A 22,497-nucleotide genomic window follows, 5' to 3' on the forward strand; every position below is an offset into this window, starting at 1 on the left:
CCACACCACTGAGACTCACCCAGCATAGTGACACTAATTGAAAGAGCTGCTGATACACCCTCATCACCTCAGACTTATTTGAACTACAGTCATTTGGAAACATCATTCAGAAGAAAAATAGGCACTCATGTAAGATTGGCAATGGAATTGATTTATCTGCAAACCAAATCTAATAGATTTACTCTCCCCTAGCCAAGCATGCACGTTCAGCCCAGCTCCATAAATGCACTGGCTAACACTTCTGACTCTGAATTAGTGCTTTCCATGTTTCCAAATGAAATAATGCAGTGCTGCTTTGTTGCATATGAATGGCTGGGAAAGCTAATCAGCAGCGGGGAAAGTCATTAACATCCCTGCAAGCGCTCTTCTCAGGACTGACTTTAATGTACAAACTGTTCAATCAACGCATTATGTGGATTCAGATTGCCGTTCTGATCATCCAACGGCTCAGCTACCACAAACTAATGGGAAACATTAGCATGCTAACTGCAGATAGTCTCTCATCAGTTTTCGATCCACGATTACAGACTCAGTGTTTGGATCGTTGATGGACTGTGAATAATGCGTTGGCATACAGGGTGATTTGCTTTGTTTACTTGACTGGCGTGTAAAACATCTAAATGCTCATCAAATACAAATATTCAGGTTTCAATCAACATATTACAGACTGCTGATAAGACAAAACAGAGGGTGGTACTAAATTTAGAAAACAACTTTAATTACGGTTTGTCAGTGGGGCTTTACAAATAGCTTAACCATAATACATGTGACATTTCTGCCTCTGGCTCTGTTTCGCACTGCTAACATGTATCCCAAAATACCTTCACAAGGTAGGCCTCCATGTTTCCACTTATTTGTCTTGAACAAGAAATTAGAAAGTCTGAAATACTTGATCCCAGGTGGACACTGTGATACACTACAGTCGCTCGTACGTATAGAATAGAGAATTATCAGTAGAAATGAGAAGATTGAAAATAAGAAGTATGCAAAAATATGTGCATTATGCTACAATGTTTAACACTTGTATGTAAAATATTTAAAAATATAAAATACTGTATGTATAATATGCTAAGTATTTAAATTATGTAAAAGTAGAAAAAATATTTGTAAAATAATAGGTATTTATATTATATACGTGTGTGTGTGTGTGAGAGAGAGAGAGAGAGAGAGAATAAGAAATATGTATAATATGTGCATCCTATGTTAAATATACATTCAAGAGTAATGTAGGTAAGAATAATTTAGGATTAGCATTAAAAGATGTTTTCTGTGTATTACAGAACATATCTTAATCAGATTATAATGTGAAATGCAAACCCATTTTACCTGTGCTCAGAGTGATGAATAGAGAGGATGACCCCAGAGTTGAGGTGATCCTGTTTGAGGGTCGCCAGCACAGTAAATTCATTCTTGCCTCTCAGCTTCTGGACCATTTGCTCTGAGACTTCAACAGGAGCCATCACTTCCCTGGCCGACCCTACAATGAAGACAGAAAATATCACATATTATGTAAATGGATAACTGGTAAATGGCTGCATTTATATAGGGCTTTTATCCAGAAGCGCTTTACAATTTGCCTCTCATTCACCCATTCATACACAGACACTGACACGCCGACCGGCAGCCAGCTACCATGCAAGGTGCTGCTGCCCTGACCATCTGGAGCAATTTGGGGTTCAAAACATTTAACATTATAACAATAAAAACTAGACCTAACAATGTGCCCTTCATAGGTATGCTTTATTAATCTTACAAAGACATTTGCTGAATACACTGGGGACAGGACGATGTGAATTGTCACATTATGCGCATTGCAGTGAATGAAGGTGCCCTATTTTACACACATTTACAGACAAAATCCAGACATTTCTCAACCTAAAATTTCCTGTTCTCAATCAACTGAAAAACACTGGTCTGTCTTTCTTTAACCCATTGAGTTTTGGAATGAAAACACAGATGAGACAATAGCAACTTGTAGTATTTAACTCAGTGATGTTAAAATATTTTGTGGTATATAATGAAGTGTATGAAATATGGTAAAATATGTTGTAGTGAAGTGAATCTTTTAAGGGATATAAGTTATAAAACAGGAAAGTCTGCTGTACAAGACGAGAGACCGTTCAGTTGGGATGCTACAGGCCATAGGCTGTAAATATTTGATGTATTCACATAAAGTCTTAATGAATTTTCATTTATAAATGAAAAAAACATGATGTATGATTAAAATAAAAGTTTTTTTAACACCAAAGCATGTAAACATGTTCTGTTGAAACCCAAAATACCAGTATGAACCCAAAACTTTAAAAAGCTGCGAGCAAAACGCTTGTGCAGTAAAGCTATTAAAATGAGTTGGTTCAAGTTGGTTCAACATTTTGATATCAAACCTGTTTCGATAAACACTTGATGTAACCTCAAGACTTTTTAAAATAATGATGAAGATGTTTGTCAGATTAAGGCATTAGGAGACTAGTGAGCCACTTTAAAGCTTAAGTGGTTTCAAGATCAGGCCAGGTCATTCAACTCAAACAAGACTTGAAGTCATCCACTTGCTAAAATCATTAAAGAACAACTTAATGCTACACAATACTGCACCAAACATGTGTATCCCAAACATTGGATCAGTGGATAAAACACTTTCGCCTTGGTTTGGTGTTGGACTAGAGATATGGAGCTAAGGATCTGGGGGAGTGGAAGTGAAAGGCTAATGGTACCGGTGTGGATGGGCGGGCATTTTCTGTGTAGTTAGCTCGTAAGCTCCTGTTTGCACCAACGTGCCCCCTTCCTCCTCTCTAACTCCACACAGACGTCTATGCTACTTTAATGGAAGCATCAATAAATGATGTCGTTTCTCAGAAGCAATCACATCAAAGAGTTCACTTCCAGCTACGGGATGCATGCAAGATGCCCTGGCACACTTAGGCACTCCAGGAAGCTAGCGTGGCGGCTTTTCCTCAGTGTATTAACATTACTTCCAGCTGGTGGGAGTAACCAATTAACACAATTCAATGTGAAACAGCAAAATTTTTTGACGACAACTGGCGCTCACTGTGTGCTCATTGCTTATATAGCATACAATGACGGCATGTTGAAAAGAGGAGCATGTTTTCTTACTTTCGCCGTGGACTTACCGTGCAAGCGGTCGTCTTTTCCGGATGGAAAACATATTCTGAGTCATTTCTCTCAAAACAAAAATACTCACTAGATGTGACGCTCACCAGAGGAGATGCACGGGGCACAGTTTCATGCATTTTGCATTGCCAGTGGAGTATCATTCCAGTGTCATTGGCTGAGGTTGGACAGATGGTCCAATGACTGCGACAGGAGTTCTGCCTAGCAATAATCTGCTGCCATCAACGGATCCCACTTAATAACCAAATCCAAATGACCACTGCTGACAATAATCTCAGAAATTACTGTTGGTGGGTGTTTGGATCCAAATTACTGAATAGTAATTAAAACTGTAATTGAGTGCCTTTTATTTGACTTTTTGTCTTTTTTCTTTGGTAAAATGCTCCGTGTAGTTAAGCTCTGATCTAACAGCATGTTTTAGCAGCTTTGGGTGGCTTTTTATCATAGTTTTCAATAAGAGTAACATGTTGTGCTCATTGCCTTTACGTTGCTGAGTGCCTCGTGTCTTTCTGCTCTATGTGCCTCGCGTTTTTGCAGGGGCACATTAAACACCTTGAATTTTAAAAAAAAATCAACTCAGAGCAAAAAAGCACCAGACATCGTTGCCATTTTTTCCCACTGTCCAATCAGATGAATTGAGAGGCAGGCCTGTGGTGGTGATGACATTAAGCAGCATGGTTTGTGTAAAGCCAATATTCGGTCGATTTTAATGTCCTCCTAGCAAGTTGCAAGACATATTTTGAGTCAACTACTTGTTTCAATCCATAAATTGGCCTAAGGATTGGCAGGAGATTGCCTTGAACTGACCATCATCCAGGGGAAGCTCCTGGACCAGCTGGTGGTACTCTGTGATTTCTCCTCCATCTGTGGGTCTCACACACCAACACAGATAAACACAGATCATGACCAATGTATTATTTGGGAACAGCCTCTAACCCTCAGTCACAACCAGAGCCAGTGCCCTCCTCCTGTCCCTTTTAAAAACAGATTTTATCTGTGGGTTTACTTCACAGCCAAACAGCGGTTAAGCTTTGGACATGAGGACAGGTGATTCTGTGGTTGCATAGTAAGATATAAAAAAAAAATAAACACAGCAAGCTGCAAAAAGTGCTCTGTCTGATCCAGGCAGACTTCATCAAAAAAAAGGCAGTGCAGTGCGCCTCACGTTTTGCAACCTGCATAACACACTCTGTCTGATCAGGGCCTTTGTCATTTTCCACTTTTGAAGCAGAGATGAGCTCAAGCCAAACAGGAATTACGATTTCTAGAGCAACATGCACTGGTCAGTCTTTTGCCATGCCATGTGTTAAACAGAGAGTACACTGACATCTCAATCATGAACGAAATGAGCGCAGTGGGAGCAGGTGTCAGGGCGGGGTCCATACTGAGAGGAGCTTGATGAGGCAGGGGGGGATGGTGAGGACCCACCAACCTCTACCACTGGGCTGCTCCCCATCTTGGCGGCCATGAGCCTTTGATCTATGAGTGGATGACTCTCATCACCAGGCTTTATACTTAGAGGGGAATGGGGTTGCTCCAAATGGGGCTTTGGGGAATTGGAAGGTGAAGACATCTCCTCATTTCTATGGGGTGATGAGATTAGTCTTTGTTGAGCCGCTTGTGCGAAAAGCAACGTCGATTCCAACACTCTTGACAGGCGCTCAAACGAAGATTTAAACATCTATAGCGGTAACATCCCGGCATTCCTAAAAACATACATGAAAGAGCAGTTTGTGCTGTGATGAGAGGGCCAGCTTTCCCTTCTGCCAAATCAATGTGGCCCTGCTGTGGGGGCCTTTGGTCGATTATCTATTGGCAGGCGCCTGGATGGGGCAGCCACCTGCTCCTAACTACCACTCTGATGTGAGATACTGACACAAAATAGCTTGAAAATGATGATCCAGCACATAAAATTCCAATCAGCACATTTTCCAGCACAATAACACAGCTCTTGTCATCCATCCTAGTTGTTTACAGGCTATGAGGATCAGCTGATTGTGAGAAAACTGTTTTTGAGACATCCAGAGTTTTATCAGCTGACTGGAGATCTCCAAAAGCCTCAGGCTCAGTAGCATCCCTAGGAAGCGTAGCTTTCGGCTACGGCCTAATCTTATCTCTTGGGTACGTTGTGCTTTAATGGCTACACTCAGGCCATGATTTCCATCCCTCGGCTTCATTTCTAATCTTAAACTGTCTAATGTGGTCTTATTTTGTTTGACCCCTGGTACCCACACAGCTGTAATCCCCTCGCACTCCCATCACTGCATTCTTACAAAGTATATTGGCAGCGCTGCACCAATCACTTGCTCACACATTCGGCATTTAGAACAGGTGCCCTGCAGCACAGCTTGAGAGTCCAGATACACCCAGCTTTGCAACAATCCCTTTCTCACACACTGATTTGACTTTCACCTGTATTTACAGAAAGTTTTTGTACTGGAAAGAGGTAGAGTTTCTCTCTTTTTCTCCCCTAGCAAAAAGAACTGTGGAGGACAGGCTGGAGTATATTTCTATGTTCAATACATGTTTGGCTTCTAATCTAATTATTTCCCAGAGGAAACTGTGACTAAAAACAGCATTACGGATATTAGATAAGAAGATCATAGACACATTTGTATGTGAATAATGAGGACTTTCATTCTTCGGTCTCTAGTGGATTGCCAGAACAAAATAACACCTCCTCCGTCTCTGCAACTCTTCAACAACATTTTGCAAATAAGCCATCTCACGACCAGTTAAGAGTAAGCGAGCCACGAGATGTACTAAACACACAGAGCCGAGAGGGGCCTGAACAAACACAGTGATCCGATCAGCAGGGGAAGGAACACAATGCTAGGGTAAACCAAGTGAAAGTGTACTATTTTCTTATTGCGTAATGTTTTCTATTTGGAAAAAAATGACAGAGCATATTTCAAACAACACATTTCATCTGCCGGCCTGAGCACAGAGAAGGATATGTGTGGGAGGGTTAGGCAAGAGAATATCTCTCCAGAGGGATTAGAGTAATGATAAACTCTCCACCGGCAGCAAACTCCAAACCTTTCATTACTGTCAACACACGCGTGAAAACACATGCACACACACAAACAGGTGTAGACGGCAACAAGGACACACAGACACTAGACATTTTGGCTAGCCTTCAGCTCCCAACACTGAGTCAATACAAAGAAAGAGACTGCCACAAAGATACATGGGCTAATGCAAAGATTGATGCCCACGCACAAACACACACACACACACACACCCAAAAGCTGGTTCTTAAGAGCTCCTGAATATTCCACCGCACTCAGTCAATCTGCATTCGGCGGACCGTCTCCCCCCACTGTGTCTCCACTCTCCTGGAACAAATACTAAACTGAGCCAAGGGCACCTCCAGGACTGCTTTGGCCAGCAATTTCTCCCCAATTCTCAGATCACCTCCCCAGTGACCGCCTGTCTGACATTCACACATACACAGAGCTAATGACAGCCTTCCAGCCACCCAACTGTATAACTGCCCTGGGGGGGATAGAAATCTCTCTCCCTCCATGGTCACTGGTGCTCCTGTGTGGAGGAGCATAGGATCAGGCTCGCCTCAGAAAGCAGCAAGCAAAGCAGACTTTGACCACAGGGAGTTGAGGATAATGTCAATCAACAGTTTGGAAAGGTTGGGTTACTTTTTGCGCAGAGCAACAGAGTACACTGCAAAAATTGTAGCATATATCGGAGAAGGTGGGAAAATCTTTTACTTCGATTAAAAATCCATGTGGACCGGATTACCTTGTGTGAACTAAGCAAAGCTATCACACCTAATTCAGGTAAATGTCACATGGCTTATTTTAAACAAAAGTAAAACTGTGGTGGCTCTTAAAGATCCATCACTCAGAAACACTTACAGTCACACTCTTGCATTGAGTCCAAAAAGTCTTATTCTCCTTAAACAACTGAAAAGATCTGCCACGCTGTACAATTATTTCAACATGTTCCCAAGACAAATCAGCAAGAATTGTCTCAAAATTGGTGACAGTATAAAAAAATATTAGCAATATACATTTCTGCATTTCCTGCATATCATAATCGTTGCTAAAGTGATGTAGTTCTGATACATGTATATGAACTGAGTTTCTCATGAGCAGAAAGAGGGGACGTTTGCCAAACAGCAGATAACTGTTCCCAGAACAACAAACAACAGAGCCTGGTATTTTAAGCCTTTCCTTTAGGCTTTTCCTAACTATAACCAAGTGTTTTTGTGTCTAAACATTACCCCAACATTGTTGAAATGTAAAGAAAATTTGCAATTTTAACATACTCTCTACATAACAACATACAAAAGTTACATATTAGTGGTCTGCAGAACGTACAATGCCAGCTCTTATCCTGGCGATTGGCTTGAGCTACACTGTTACCCTTATGTGGGCTTTCAAATGCAGGAAAAAACATTAAACGGCTTTCCCATCGACAGTAGACTAGAGCCTCTTCAGTAGACGAGTGTGCCTTTCTGTTTGTTTTGTTTCTGTTTTGGGTTTTTTGGTACGTCAACTTAAACCCCTTGGACAGGCCAAGTGTTGGACAGGCCAGGAAAAAGGTTAATAAACAACAGAAAGCAGCATGGAGGCTGGTGAAAATGTAATTGTGGTTACTTCTTATTTATAACTTACTCAGTCTCTCCTTAAAACTCGGTGGTGGCTAATTTTGAATGATGTTCGAACTCTGCTTAGATGGGGAGGGATGCTATTTTGTAGCGGCATGTCATTGCATTGCCCCAGCAAAGGGGCTCAGATAAGGGTGTCCGTGTGTGGTGTGTTTTGGGTTTTTTTGTCCAGTGTAAAAGGGGCTTGTGTTGCTAAGAAAAATCCAATTGTGATTCTTGTAAATTCTGAAACAAAGTGTCTCTGCATCCATTAGATCCTCTTATTCACGGCCACGTTTTTCCAAGTCTATTCTAATACAGCACTGACATGCCTGTAAGTACATTAAAACAGAAATTTGCCTCTGTAAATATTTCTTCTATTCATACTACCCAAAAAACAATGACAGTAGGTTCTAATGTAAGAGAAGGGGGACAAAATCCACATTCCCCCAAGTTCAGCTTAAACTAATGCAAAGCTACTGCAGTCTGAGTTACACAAATCTGTTGGGTATTTTCAAAAGTCTTTTTAGTCACAAATTCTCACTTTGTATTACTATCCCTCTGCTGCAGCTCAGCTAGGAGACACTGTCTGTGGAGGCACATAGAAGGAATTTTCAAACTAAAAAGTCTGTAAGTTTGGAGGAAAAAACTGATTTGTGTGGGGCAGACTGCAGACGCCTCATATTATCTTCAGCTAAACTTTGGAATGTATTCTTACATAGAGCAGGGACTGTGGATTTCGATGTTCCCATCTATTACACTGAAAACTAAGAAATCTTGTTGCAGCCAGTATGGAGACGAGGAACAGTGACAGCAACCAACAACCCCTTGGTGTACATATGTCAGTATTGTTTTAGATAAACTTGAATTTCAAGAGTATTTTTTTTTATTTCCAACAAGAAAGTTTTCCCAGCCAGGCAATGGTTTGGAATTAATAGAATGTTTTGGAAAACTTGAACTATTTCATGTATTTTTTTTTTAAATTTAAAAAATCCTGAAACAATCCTGAAATAATTTGTACTACCTATTTTGAATCTCATCCTCCACTGATTTGTTGATTCAATTTTTGTTTTATTACAATTTTAATAAGAAGTGCAGTCGTGATGTTTTGCAAAGTACTCGTATGTGCCACGCTGGTCTATGGCATATGCAGGAATGTCTTGCGAGCAAAGAAAGCAAGCTCTAGCAGTTTTATGTGCCTGGAAAAGTGCAGGCCTAACCACTTTAAACTGAGTAAATGAAGTCATTTTTTACAACTTCAAAGATTTAAAGAATAAAATCCACTTTTCCCTTTCCTCTCATTCCTTCATTAGTCCATCCGTCCTCTTCTTCCCTTCCTTCATTATTTTGTAGCAAGTAACTAAAATGCTTAGGAGAAATGTAGTGAAATAAAGTATACGCATTATTTAAGAAATGTAGTGGAGCAGAAGTAAAAATTGACAGATGCATAAAAGACAAGTACAGATAAACCCAAAAGTACTGTGATAAAGTATCAATACTTTGCTACATTACACCACTGCCCTTTGTAACAAATTGGCTGTTTTCGCTGCTATGATTTTGACCCCTTTTTTCTCACCCAAGTCAAGCCAAGTCACCCAAATCCCTTAAGTCTTTTAATATAGTAGTTTTAAGGCCTAGATTGTTGCACTATCTTTATCTTTTTGATTCACTGTGTATGTGTCTTTATTTGCACAATACTAGCACATTTCACCACATCATGTTTTGCTTCTTTCTATCCAGGAGTTTTTGCAGTGTATTTAAAGGAGCACAGTGCAGCAGAAACTGCAATGGCACAAAATTAACTAAGCATGGGACCCATAGGTGCACTGCCATTTGGTAGCAGTGGCTCTCATCCAAGGCACCTCACAGCATAAAGACAGCTAGAAGTTTAGCGTGAATTTTACACTAACAGCTTTTGTCAGTGTTAATTACCTTATTGACTCCTGTAGGTAAATGCTAATTTAGCTTTCTTGTCCTTCCTTTTAGTGTTGAGTTAGCTCAAAAACAGTTCCCTCTGAACCCGCTCAATACAACTCAGCAGAGTACAGAATCTGCTTTCTGATATAGTCACTTAAATCGGCAGGACTAAGCTGCCCTCCCACCCACTGCTTTACATCCTTCTATCAACACCCCAGTGTCTCATATAGTTATTAGCAGCTGGCGAGTGTAGCCCCTACAGTGGCAACACATGATTGTCTTCCCTGTGCAATCTGTTACACACACATTAATGCAGGATAACAAACTCGCATTCACACACAGTCCCCTCTGTCTTCCTCCCTCCTCCTCACTCACAGTGTTGCTGTATTATAAATGAGTCTCTTCCATCCCGTTACACTTCAGTGTCGCTGCAGCCGGGGACATAATCACCACAACATACACAGAGACACCTCACTGGCAGTGTTCAAACAGTCAGAGCGGGGAACATGCTTCTGACAGGGCTCACACACACAGAGAGAGATACAATTACAGGGGAGGTTTGCTCTGCAGCTGAAAGGATGCTGCTAGCAATTGTGCTGTTTGCACTTGGAATGAGTTCGGTCCATAGTAGCCAGAGAGGGGAGAGTGGTGGTGTGTTGGGGGAAGGGAGTGCTTCTGGGTGTGGCCCCTGTGCTTGTTTATACAGAAACAGATAGATACCTGGATATTAAAAACTGTGGGGGGGTGGTTGCTAATGATGTGATGATTTTCTGGCGTGGCTGAGCATCACCTGGCATCAGTACATAAAAGGATTGTAGCCCAGGGATATTTCTCCCTCTCCATTATGCCCGTCCCCGAGGTCCACCTCTCCTAATGCCATGCAATGTAGCACTGACAGCTACCTTCAAAAGCATCAGCAGGGGGGCGCTAAACAGCAGTCCCCCCACTGCTCACTGCTCTCCTCTTTCTCAGATACACAAATACATACTGTGGCAGACAGAGATACAAAGATTGCTTATCCACACACATGCACATTTCTATACTCCCCCTGCTTCTTCTCTTTCAGCTCTCAGCAGCAGCTACCCCTCCTCCTGCCTCCACCCAGCACCTACAGATAACAGCCTTTCCTTCGGGCAGGCGGGCAGGCAGTGGAGGGGACAGCCATGGATGTGTTCCGCCTGCTATCTAATGAGCGTCGGAATGTCACCGTGGGCCTGTCGGCTGGTCCCAGCCAGCTGAGCATCCATACATGTGGAATCAGCACAGTCGATCAAACAGCTGGCAGACAGCTCTGCTCTGCGTTTCTCTTCTCTTCTTTCATTCTCTTTCTATATATCGCCCTCACTCTTTTCTGCACCTCTACAGTATGTGCCTCTCCCTGTCTATTTCTGATCACAAACAAGCGGGGGCCCGGATCTGCTTTACTGGTACGCCTACCCCTCACCCAACATCATTGACTTAACACAGACATCCCAAATGAAGGATGGAGGCGAGCTCTGCCATAAATAACACGGCACCTTCTCTGCGCCGGGTTGCTGAATGTACTTAGCAAAGGTAATGCAGAGAAATAAGATAATGACGGAGAGGTGCCAGTTGTGGTTTTTTTTTTTTTCCATTTCGTGACAAAAAACTGTGGGAGCTTTTCCTATAACTGCCTTTGTTTCTCTCATTCTCCAACTCTTCCTTGTAGTCTCCCTCCCCTCCCTCCTGCTACCTGCCTGGGTAGCGCACTTCTGAGTGTTGTCTACACAGAGGACATCAAATGGCCTGCCTTCACAGAGATGCTGGAGTTGCTGCTCCATGCAGAAGTGCTGCTGTCTCAGCGGCTGTGCGGGGAGATTAGAAGATATCAGGAAGGAGGAGGGAGGGTAGAAAAAATGTCGACAAATGATTGTGGTGTTTCTCTGTCCCACAACAACATTGTCACTTTTGTGATCCATGTTGAGAGATCCTCCTTGTGAATGTTGCCACGTCTTTGGTTTTACCACTGATCCAGGGAGCCAAAAGCAATTTCCTCTGTCGCTCCTTTTGGCTGATAGACATCTCCATCCCTGTGATGGGGGCTGTTAACAGTCTCATTTGGAATGTAATGAGAGTCTGACGTCAAGTGACAGAGATGTAACACTGGCAAAAACAGTGCATAGAAAAGTCAAGCACGGCCGCAGCTTTGACAACTCCATTCTGCACAGTGCCATTTCCTAAATGCCATAGATAACATATTTAGCCTACACACCGCCTCACAACTGACAACGCGGACATCTGACTCACCCTTCTCCCCATTCATATTTTGGTGACAGAGTGTAAGTGTTCAGGGCCTCTTTAACACTCCAGAAGATCACCCATGTGGCTGAATTCTAGCGAGGGGCCCATTCACTCGCATCATGCATCTCTGTGAACGCAGGGTATTTGTCCCTGCCTAATCAGATTATGCTAAATCTGCCTATGATTCTTTGCGTGATTCACCCACCTCTCCCCCTCTCTACTCGGCCTGCTCACCCGCACTTTTTCACGGAGATATAACACTGCCTTTTGTTCAGGCAGGTGGCAGTCTGAGGGCCCCCAAACTAAGTCCCCCTGAAGAAGAAAATCCATGCTACTGCCATAAGTCTCTTATGGACAGCAAGAATCAAATAAAAGCATGAGGGCTATAGCATTATCAGATGATCTGACATTTTTACATCAGGCATCTCAGTGGAGGGCTGATCTGTGGTTTAATGGGCTGCACGCTGTCAGTCATACAAGTTTTTTGAACAAAATATTAAAAGAAAAGCAGTGCTTGAGACAGCTGCATTGCTTCACATCCCCTTATCTGGACACATTTTATCCACCTATGAACATAAACACAAGGTGTGTGTGTTACTGTACCTTGGAAGTGGAAAGCTCTAGACTCGCTGTGGAAGCCCTGGACCTGAGTAACTCCATCAAAGCCTTCTCCAAGCGTTAGTTCATCAAACACGTTGATGCGCAGGGCAGGGTCAACCCCAAAGCCTACAACTAATTTACAAAACACAAAACACAAGATTGTCATTGTTAATAGAAGGCAAGGACACTCGTGATGCTAAAATAAAAAATCCCCTGCTAATGTCAGGGAAAGAGATGGGAGGTTACTGTGCTGTGCACAAGCTGCTAGATCAAGTAGGTCTGATTATGTCTGAGAAGCCTAGGTGGCAAATTATCCAAACAACACATCATTTAATTATGTTATGGGCTACATGTTGCAATGGATGGTTAATCAGTGACAGCCCCATGTCCTACCTGAGGAGGCGCAAAATACGCCGAGAATCAGAAATAGCTGTAATAATCCCATGGTGAATGTATAAAAAAAAAATTAGTCCATGTTTTGTCCACTTCCGAAAGACAGTATTGTTCAATCACACGCGAATGATGTATCACCCTCGCGCAGGAGGCTATTACCAATCCCAAATGCTGAGCGGAGGCATCATCACAACTTTAGATGCCCGATGATGCAAGAAGCAAATCCGGATAGAAGAAAAGAAAGATGTAACAGTGTAGAAATTATTCCATGTAATGCAATTTCTGCTCCATCAGCAGCGTCCGCGGCACAGGTGGGTAACAGAGGATGCACAAAGCGAGCTGCCGCCGCCTCACCAGCTCAACACACGCTCCTACAGCAGCGTGAATGAGAGCTGCGGCCGCTGACGGGGAGTGCAGGAGGGGAGACCTGCCGGGGAGTGAGACAGGGGCAGAGAAAGAGGGACAATGAAGCCCCCTTGTGGCCTGAGATGAGAAAGCCGTTGATAAATTCAAAGTATACTCGTATTGATTGCAACCACGCCTGTTGCCAAGTGAAAATGTTTACAGTGCTCTTCTTTTTCGGATTGGAAAAATATTTTTTTTTTGTTAGTTTCGGCGAATTTCTGTTAAATTCATTTGAGGTTTTCCTGACGCAGTTTGATTTGGCAAAAATGGGTGAAATAGAGAGAGCTGATTAATTCAGTCAAATGCTAAGCAACTTTGCAGTGCACAGCAGGGCAGCAGAGTATGCAAAGGTGCACCATTTGTCTGCAGCATAGACTGTGTATAAAGATAGACAGCGCGCCCCCACTTACCTCCACTGTGCTTAAGCGAGGCTAAAATATCTGGGATATGGGCAGCAACTTCCTGTATGCCTGTGACAGGCGCTGCCATCTTGCACTGGTTAAGGAAGTCATTCTGAAGCAGCCAGCAGTACCCCAGGAAGTGCGCCATGCGTTTACGCAAAATTTACATAGTGGCCGAAAGTGGAATTACACTTTTCTAGTCGGTCACGTGATACCAGAAAGACTCACATCAGAAAAGATACCTCTGTAAATCAGTAAATCATTTTTGTGAGCGTCAAAACCCCCCGCGAAACGTCCTCCGTGTCTAGATGTAAACCATCCGGTTCGATAACATTTGGAATGACTAAAAGAGCCGCAAGGTTAATTATTTCAGACTGCCAATCAAGCTAGCGAGACGCTAATCCGGAAGTCAGTCGCTCCGCCGGCGGAAGTTACCTGCTCGGGCAAACTCGACCGCCTTCGGCTCTTCGGCTGCCGATAATCTTTACTACGCATGCTCTATGGGCCAGTAGATCCGGGTATTTTACACACTTCTAAGCCCAGAAAATGAGCCTTTTCTGCTTTCTGTCTGCCTTCTTCTTATAATAGATCCATGCTTCTGCCCCATGGATATATTATATTGAAGTCTGGATACAGCCATGGGGGGGGGGGGTGTTGTTGTTCATTCCTATGTGAGCTGCTCAGTGGCACATGAAGCAGAAAAAGCTAAATTTTTTATAATATATAAATACTGTTTTTTGTTGTGTTTTGGGTGATGTTATTTTGTTCTCTGAAATGTTGTAGTGTTAGCGGAAATGCTTTGTTTTGTGAAATGTTATTATGTTAAATGAAACGTTGCTTTGTCTGGGGAAATGTTTTATTTTGGGAAAGGTTGTAGTGTTTTGGGAAATATTATTTTGTTTCTGAAATGCAGTGTTTTCTGAAATGTTGTATTTTTTATTTACCCCCAGGGCCACCACAGATTCTTAATAGGGCCATTCCCATTTTCTTGCCGGCAACTGTAGTTTCCTACATGCTTGGCACTGCACAAGGGAGAAGTTTCAGTTCTGCATCATCACCGCTAGATGACACTAAATTCTACACACTAGACCCTTAAGTTTAGAATAGCAAATTATTGATAAAAGCATTCACTTGGGTTTAAGTTTGGGTTGGGTTTTAAGTGTCTCTTTAGATGTAATTCTTCTAGATATCAATTTCTATAAAACTCAGCATAATTAATAAACCAAATTAAAAAACTCTTTAAATTTACCAGTGGTTACATAAAATAAAAAACCCTAGAAAGTTATTGGGAAAGACAGGGCCCAAAAGATTTAACTTTAGGGCAGATGACAGCAGGAAAGCCACGGGCATAATGAATAACATCATCTCTGTCTGCATTCCATGTTCGTCTACCAGAGCTTTTGTTCATGAGTTCAAACTAAGCCTACCAGACAAACTAGTTATTTATTAGAGAGATGTAAGTTGGTTTAACTACTTATGATTTCAAAGTACTCCTGTTCTCATAATTATCTTTAGTGCAGGAGCTTTACAGAGAGAAAATTTGACAGTTTTGGAGTCAGCAAGCAAGTTTGTTGAAATGAAAATGGAATGAAATTGTGTCCTGACCTTGGTTTTTCAACATCCCCGAAACTTTATGATTCAGTAGCTTGGCTCAATCTTATTTTATGCTGCAGTAGTATGGGGTTTTAAGGATGCCCCTGACAGTAATGCTATCCAGAGTCGAGCCATGAGGCGCTTTCTTGGGGTGCATAAATATACTGCACTGGACTACTGATGGGGACATGAGATTGTAGTCATGTTGTGTGAAGCAGAAATGCAAGATTCTTTGTACCGTTAAAAAAGGAGAGGCTGACCAAAAATATCTTTAATTGGGATAGAGCACACAGTTATGATTGGTCATGCAATGTTACTGCAGTATTTTATCTTTCTGAATTATATTTTATTTTCAGGAGTATTTTTCAATGTAAAGTAGATAGTGTCAAACAAAGTGAGCAGAATAGAGTTTCAATTGGTACAAAGATAATAATATGAGCATAACTTAATGTTGTTTCCCCCCCTCATATTTCTTATTTTTGTGACACTATGTGGCCATTATGAAAATCAGAAGATATAAAATAGTCCAGAAGAACTAGAAGAATCAGGATTTGCTGTTTCTTGAAAACGTTCCAGCATTCATCCAAGAAGGTGCATCTGTACTCTCGACAGGTGGAGAGTCCCCAAGCATTTAAACCTCTTTGGTGGGTTCACGAGGTCACTGAAGTTGTCAAAGTCAATTGGCAATTATGATAGCCTTGAGGCTAATGAATTAATGTGTAACTTGTGATGAAACTGCATGGGAGGGAATATTGAGATGGAATTATAAGCAGCAGCATCCCATCCTCTTTTGAGAAATGGTTATTCCAGTTTGGCATACATGGCCTTCTTTAGTCCTCTTTCAAACCATCTGTTTTCATATAAACTGCAGAGGTAAACAGAGAAAATACCAACTGTCTAAAAGAATTAAGTTTCCCATTGTGCCATACATGCTCAAAGGAGGAGTGTGTGGGATTTAGCAGTATCTCGTGGTGAGAATTACAGATTGCAACCAGGTAAAACTTCTCCCATGTGCCAAGCGTGAACTCCCTTTTAGGATTCCTTGACTGTTCATTGTTTTGGAGGTTTTTAACAGGAGCCAAATTATCCTCAGCAGTTTCTTCCTCTCCAAAACAAACAAAACAGGTGATTAAAACAGATAAAAAGCACAGATAAAAGCAGATTTGCGTTAAAAATCTGTCTTTTTTCAAAGCTAATCCAGGAGGGGCTGCTAACAACATAAACATTCTTACCGTGTTTAGTTTGTCTATTCTGGGCTACTGTAGAAATATGGCAGTACAACATTGCAGGTAACAAAAATATGCAGATTGTTTTTCTCGTGATTATACACTAAAGAAAACCTTCTTATTATGATATATTCAATTTCAGCCAATATTTCCCCCAAAATTTCTACACACTGGTCCTTTAAATGTCCTACGATCAGTTATGACCCCCTGTAAACATAAAGTTGTATTCGTTCAATTTGTTAAGTCATCCAGCAAAGTAGAAGTTTGGCTTTTCGGCAGGTGGCATGAAAATGAATTAAAATGAAGTGCTTGGCTGTCTGTGTGACTCAGCCTTGTTAATGTCTTTTTATAGAGCACAGATGCTTTGTGCTTTGAATATTTGCTTATGCATCTTGCATCTTCTTCGTCCAAGGGACCAATTACCATTTTGAAACATAACTGTTTTATCAGCGGCCATGCCATCCTAGTGGTAATTCTTTTTTTCTAAAAAATAAACAAATAAATTGAGAGGAGGATAAACAGTTACATTTTCCCTGAATGCTAATAAATTTCCTGCCAGATGGACATGAATTGAAGCCTTTTCGTAATGGCCTGTTCAGAGGCGATCCCAAGTCCACAACAAACCCCAGCCAATCCCTGGATCGCTGGGAAAGTCTTTTGTTGGCTGTGCTTGTCTGTTGAAGCAGCCTAACAAGTGGACGCCAACAGATATGATTATAGGAACAGCTCTAGATCCTGTGTGGTGCTCAGCTCCTTCCCAAGGACTCCAGATTAACACCAACGTATTTGTCATATCAATCCTCCCCAACCTTCCCCCTACTTCGATCCAGTTTTCACTCATGCCAATAACATGTTTTGTTTTAATTATGAGTCAAGCAAAACAAATGTGTTTTGACAAAAAAGCCCCTTATCTGTCTCCAATTCACATAGCTTGTTCATAGGTCTGCAGTGTGCAGCTAATAAGTGGCTGCTGTCAATAAAACAATGGAAGGGAATGGCTCTGTAGTGGCAAAGTGTCACATCTGGTGTGTGAGAGGGCCTCCAACCCTCTATTCATTATTAATAATACTAGATTTCTTCTGGGTACCGACACAGGAAATGTAATTACTTTGTATTACCCACAAGTTGTCATTTCCTAAAGTGCCATCAGGAAAATAAGAGTCATTAAAGCATGTGCCCAGCCAAGAATGAAAAGTAATAAATGCACACTGTATGAACACACACCTACACTTCTGCTAAGTGCACGCACGCACGCACGCACGCACGCACGCACGCACGCACGCACGCACGCACGCACACACACACACACACACACACACACACACACACACACACACACACACACACTGAATCTCCCAGGACAAGGGCAGTGGAACAGTGAAAGTCCTTTGTCTAAAAGATCCAGATGGGTGATACATTACAGAGCTCTCAGAGGCTTATTCACTTTGGCCATGACTGCACCATATAGACACACTAATGCCATAGACAAAATGGAATGGCTTCCAGTATCTGTGCCAGGATTGGAATGAAGTGCAGAAAAACTGGCCCTGTTGTTCCCACAGGCCTCCCCTGGGATTCATTTGTAGCATAATTCCATGCTATATTGACCTTGTCTGTCTTTCAAATCAGACATTCATGAGTCATATTAAAAACTGTGCACTCTAATGGTTCATTACATCTGAATGTTCATAACATGTTTCATATTCATTCTCACCACTTTGGAGTTTTATGGTCAATTTAAATAGAAAGAAAAGTAAGACTTAGCTGTCAACAAAGAGCCTGTTCGTTCAACACCTGACTTTTACAGGATTCATTTTAAGGTTCTTGTTTTATAGGACGTCCATGATCAGGCAACTGTGAATATCTTTGATCTACTCCTCCCCACTGTGTATAAATGAATGACAACATTGTCGTGTATTCGAGAATTTCATATTGTATACCATTTCTGCCAATAGATACCCCTAAATTTACACACTTGACCTGAAAAGAGCAGCTGAAGTTTTTTCAAACGTGTCACTGTCCCTAATGTCAACTGTTTGAAATATTGTGTGTACCTAATGTCTGTTGTTGAACATGTTTACTGTGTGTTTCTTAACTCTTGTCTTTAAATCATTTATTTTTGTGAAGTACTTTGTAACTTTGCTCTGTAAAAGGTAGGCTACTGTACTAAACAAACTTTCCTTTTTACATTAAAATTCAAGGTTAAGCAAGTTGTTTTATATTTTTGCATTTAGGTGTACTTTGAAACAGTTGACGTCCTAGGACACAAGACACATTTCAGATTTTTTTCTCTGACAATAAAACCAAATCAAACTAAATCAAATCATATTACACAGCCGCTAGTTTTATAAAATGTTGTGGTGTCACTGCAAGAACTGCAGAGCGCAAGTTTAAATTCCTAGAACAACAAAATGCCAGACAATATAGAAACAACTGCATTAAAATATTTAAATAATTGTGTAAAGAATAAAACTGAATATAACTGACCTTTTTTTATTTTCTAGAATATAAAACTAAAGCTAGAGATAATAGCTTTTTAAAAAAAAAATCATGTCACTGAGCTACAGATGGTTCTCATTCTCTCAGTGCCATCTTGTGTGAATGTCAGTGAATTGCAGTAACGCTATCAAGAGTGAAGCAGTACTGAGATACAACAGACTGTGGCACCCTTGGACCATCCCAGGGCTAAATACTAGATGACCTGAGATTCAGGCAACACAGGGACAAGGTACAGTGAGAGGATCAGAAGAAATAGACTGTGCTCCATGAGCTCCCTCAAAGGTTAAATGCTGATTAGACCTGGTTTAGAAAGGGTTTATCTTTACATTGATGGCAATGATATCTTTTGAGCAGTATCTTCCTGGACTATCATTCCATACAGGACTACCATTATTAATGTGTAGCAGCTTCAGTGGAGCAGTAAAGAGGCAGCTTTGTGGAGCTCATATCCAGTTTTTATTGACTGTGTTTCAACAATATTTAAGTTGAGGTTTTACAGCGTTTGGCAGCAACCTTTAGTCAACTAATTCTTAAAATAATATTCTTTAAAGCAATCTTTTCAATTTCAAAATTAATATTGTGGTCAGGGAGAGCAGATTTTTTTTAAATAAATGAGTATTTTCCCTAATAAATGAATGAATGAACCAAAAGTATATTAAAGATATCCAATAAAATATCAAACTCCACATTACATGAGCTTGGCTTTAACATGCTCCAAAGGCCTCATACTGACGTGCTTTTTTTTTTTGTTTTTCTCAACTTTACTATCGCGCAACCCCCCAGTAAGTGGGAGTGAGTGAGTGGCTTACGTCATTGTTTTGGAAAACTTCCATTTTCTCCACATACACACACTAAAAGAACAAACTGGCATTTTAACATCTATGCACTCTTGTTGGCATTACAGAAAGGCTCCGATTTTGGGTGAGAAAACACCAGCTTAGCATGGACACAAAGGTGAAGCTATGTCTAAAAGATGTGTTTTTAAAACTTACTGGCTTAATACAGACGTTCTGTTAATCGAAGTATGGTTATGTTGATCTTTTATAGACTGTCCACGCAGTGCAGTTGCTCAACACAGTCACTCCCATTCCCCCTGGATCCTATTGTGAATGTGTGCAGTGAGCTGGCTCATTGGGCCCTCATGGTGAATGGCCAGTGGCCATTCACTCACCATACAGAAGCTCATTAGAACTCTATAGACACACAATTGTGAGGCTCACATTAGAAACTTCCTCCTCTGAGGCACAGACACCGCACACAAAGTGCCAGTTTGCTGCTAAGCTAAGCGCATTGTCTTCCTGATTCATAGAGCTTGGCCCTCCATTCACGATATTAAGTTCGAGTGGTGGAATATCAATTGCGTGTGCAATGGGCCGGTATCTTTTTAAGAGCTTTAGTGGGGTTAAAAAGAGAGAAAAGGGATCTCAGCCGGTCTGCAGAGTGCTAGCTTTCAACAGGGCCATTGTGAGGATGCTGAATGAAGGGACCCCTGTTTTTTTCCCTCCATTTCTGAAAAGAGATGGACATCAAATAAATTCACATGAACTTGCTTCAGGGTGTTTCCAAGACCTACTGTTTAAGAATAGCCTAATTATACCTCCCTCTCCTGGAGAGCTCTATTGGAATCTGGCTAATTACGAAGTGGTGAATCTTAATGATGATACGCTCTTAGCGATGCCTTTTAAAATGGGCACAGAAGTCGTGTGAGATCGGTTCTAACTAGATGTTGATGAACACAGAGAAATATATGATTTTAACAGGAATAAATTATGCTTTCAGATAGTTTTGAGGCGCTTGTAGTAACTTTTAAAGTCTCTACACAGTCTTATTTGTGGCTGAAAGGCTAATTAAAGTGGAAAGAAGGTATGGCTGTAAGAATACACTAAGCAAATATTCTGTGTTATCACATAAAACACACCTTGACCACTATCAGGGTCCTCTAAAAGTGTAAAAGAATACAGTTAATAAAGGCGCAGAGAGCAGTCTGGGGTTCTCTCCTGTTTTCTCTCTGTCATACAAACAAATGACTCTCCACCAAACAAAAAGCCTTGGGGTACTATCACAGCCACTGGTCCATGTGGAGCATGTTAACACACACTCACTACACAAAAGTAGATAGTGCACAGTCTTGCTAACACTCATCATGTGACAGAGCGCTATGCCTTCTCCACCAGTCTGAGGAATAAAACCTCAAATTTGATTACAAGCAACCTTTGGCTCCCTGGCCATCGCACAATAGGCCGAGCTGTCTGGGCCAATTTCCATGCTCAGCATGAGGTATATACACGCGCAGACTGGAGCTCCCTGCCACTTCCCCCCTCCACATCCCTCCCGACCAGTGTGGATATGCCTGTTTACTGTGCCTAAACTCCGGATCTGTCGCCCCTCTTGTTGGACTTTCTATTATGATGCTGAGGATCATTAGTTGCAGTGTGAAAGGTTACACAAGCCTCTCATTGGATGTGTTTGTACCAAAACATCACTACATGCGTGTGTGTGTGTGTGTGTGTGTGTGTTTGTGTGCCAGTTTTTATTTTACAGTTGCAACCCTGAAATATGTAGCATATGCATAAATGTTGTTTTTTTTGTTTGTTTTATTTTGTTTTGGCACCGGGGACACATCCTTCTCAATATTTAGAACATGTACATTTGTTTCCCCCAACAGATACATAAAAGTAGCAGGGGACTTTTATTTGTTTTCATTTACACCATAAATTCATGCAGAAAAGGCACCAATTGGTGCAGAAAATCTCACCAAAATGAAGGGAATTAGGTATTTGATGCTAAAAATGGTGTAGCGAAGGACTCCCAAATTCTGTTTCGTGTGTGTGAACCCAATGCTGAAACGAAGCCTACGCCCTTCAGAATATGCCCCCAGTACACTGGAGACTGGCACTGAATGAATATTTAAGTGGTTGAGCCCGCTATCTGTCGAGCTGCATGGATCTCTCAATGCTGACCTGCAACTGAATCCTACCAGGACTTTAACCCCTCTCTGACCAGCAAATGACCTATGCTGCCCAAAAGTTACCAAATGTAGCAGATGATAATGAGGAATGAAGTTCTGAATCTTGTCAGTGACATACTGACAACAATACATTCATGTAATGGAAAAGTCAAAAATCAAAATATTCTATTTTATAACTTTCATTTTAAAGATTTTAAATAACAGTAAAAGCTGAGTATGATACGGAACTATTAAAAAAAATCCTGTTATGCAATTGAACATAACTGAGAGAAGAAGACAATCTTGCAAATGCAAAGTCAACACCAAATTATTTAATAAATTAAATTTTGAAGAAATACTTCACCCTCAAAATGACCATTTAATCAATTAGTCATGCTGCGTTACCTTTGTGGAAGAAATTTTCACTTTGTTTTTCTTGCATGACTCTGAAAATGGCTAGCATATTGATTTATTGGGGGCCACTTTAATGACAGCAAAACTATATCAAAACATCAG

The 22,497-nt window shown here is 41.3% G+C and overlaps 1 protein-coding gene across 1 annotated transcript in view; it reads right to left on the minus strand.

Annotated features, from left to right (window-relative positions):
* Nucleotides 1-13,272, minus strand: part of nell2a (neural EGFL like 2a) — a 104,652-nt gene extending 91,380 nt beyond the window's left edge. The window contains exons 1-3 of the mRNA XM_042496264.1: nucleotides 12,911-13,272; nucleotides 12,521-12,649; nucleotides 1,327-1,477 (exon numbers count right to left, since the gene is read on the minus strand). Coding sequence (XP_042352198.1) covers nucleotides 1,327-1,477; nucleotides 12,521-12,649; nucleotides 12,911-12,962 — 332 coding nt within the window. The 5' untranslated portion in view covers nucleotides 12,963-13,272. The remainder of the gene's footprint in view (nucleotides 1-1,326; nucleotides 1,478-12,520; nucleotides 12,650-12,910) is intronic.
* Nucleotides 13,273-22,497: the final 9,225 nt, after the last annotated feature.

The sequence above is a fragment of the Plectropomus leopardus genome, chromosome 11 (genome assembly GCF_008729295.1).
Source record: "Plectropomus leopardus isolate mb chromosome 11, YSFRI_Pleo_2.0, whole genome shotgun sequence".
Lineage (NCBI taxonomy): Eukaryota > Metazoa > Chordata > Actinopteri > Perciformes > Serranidae > Plectropomus > Plectropomus leopardus.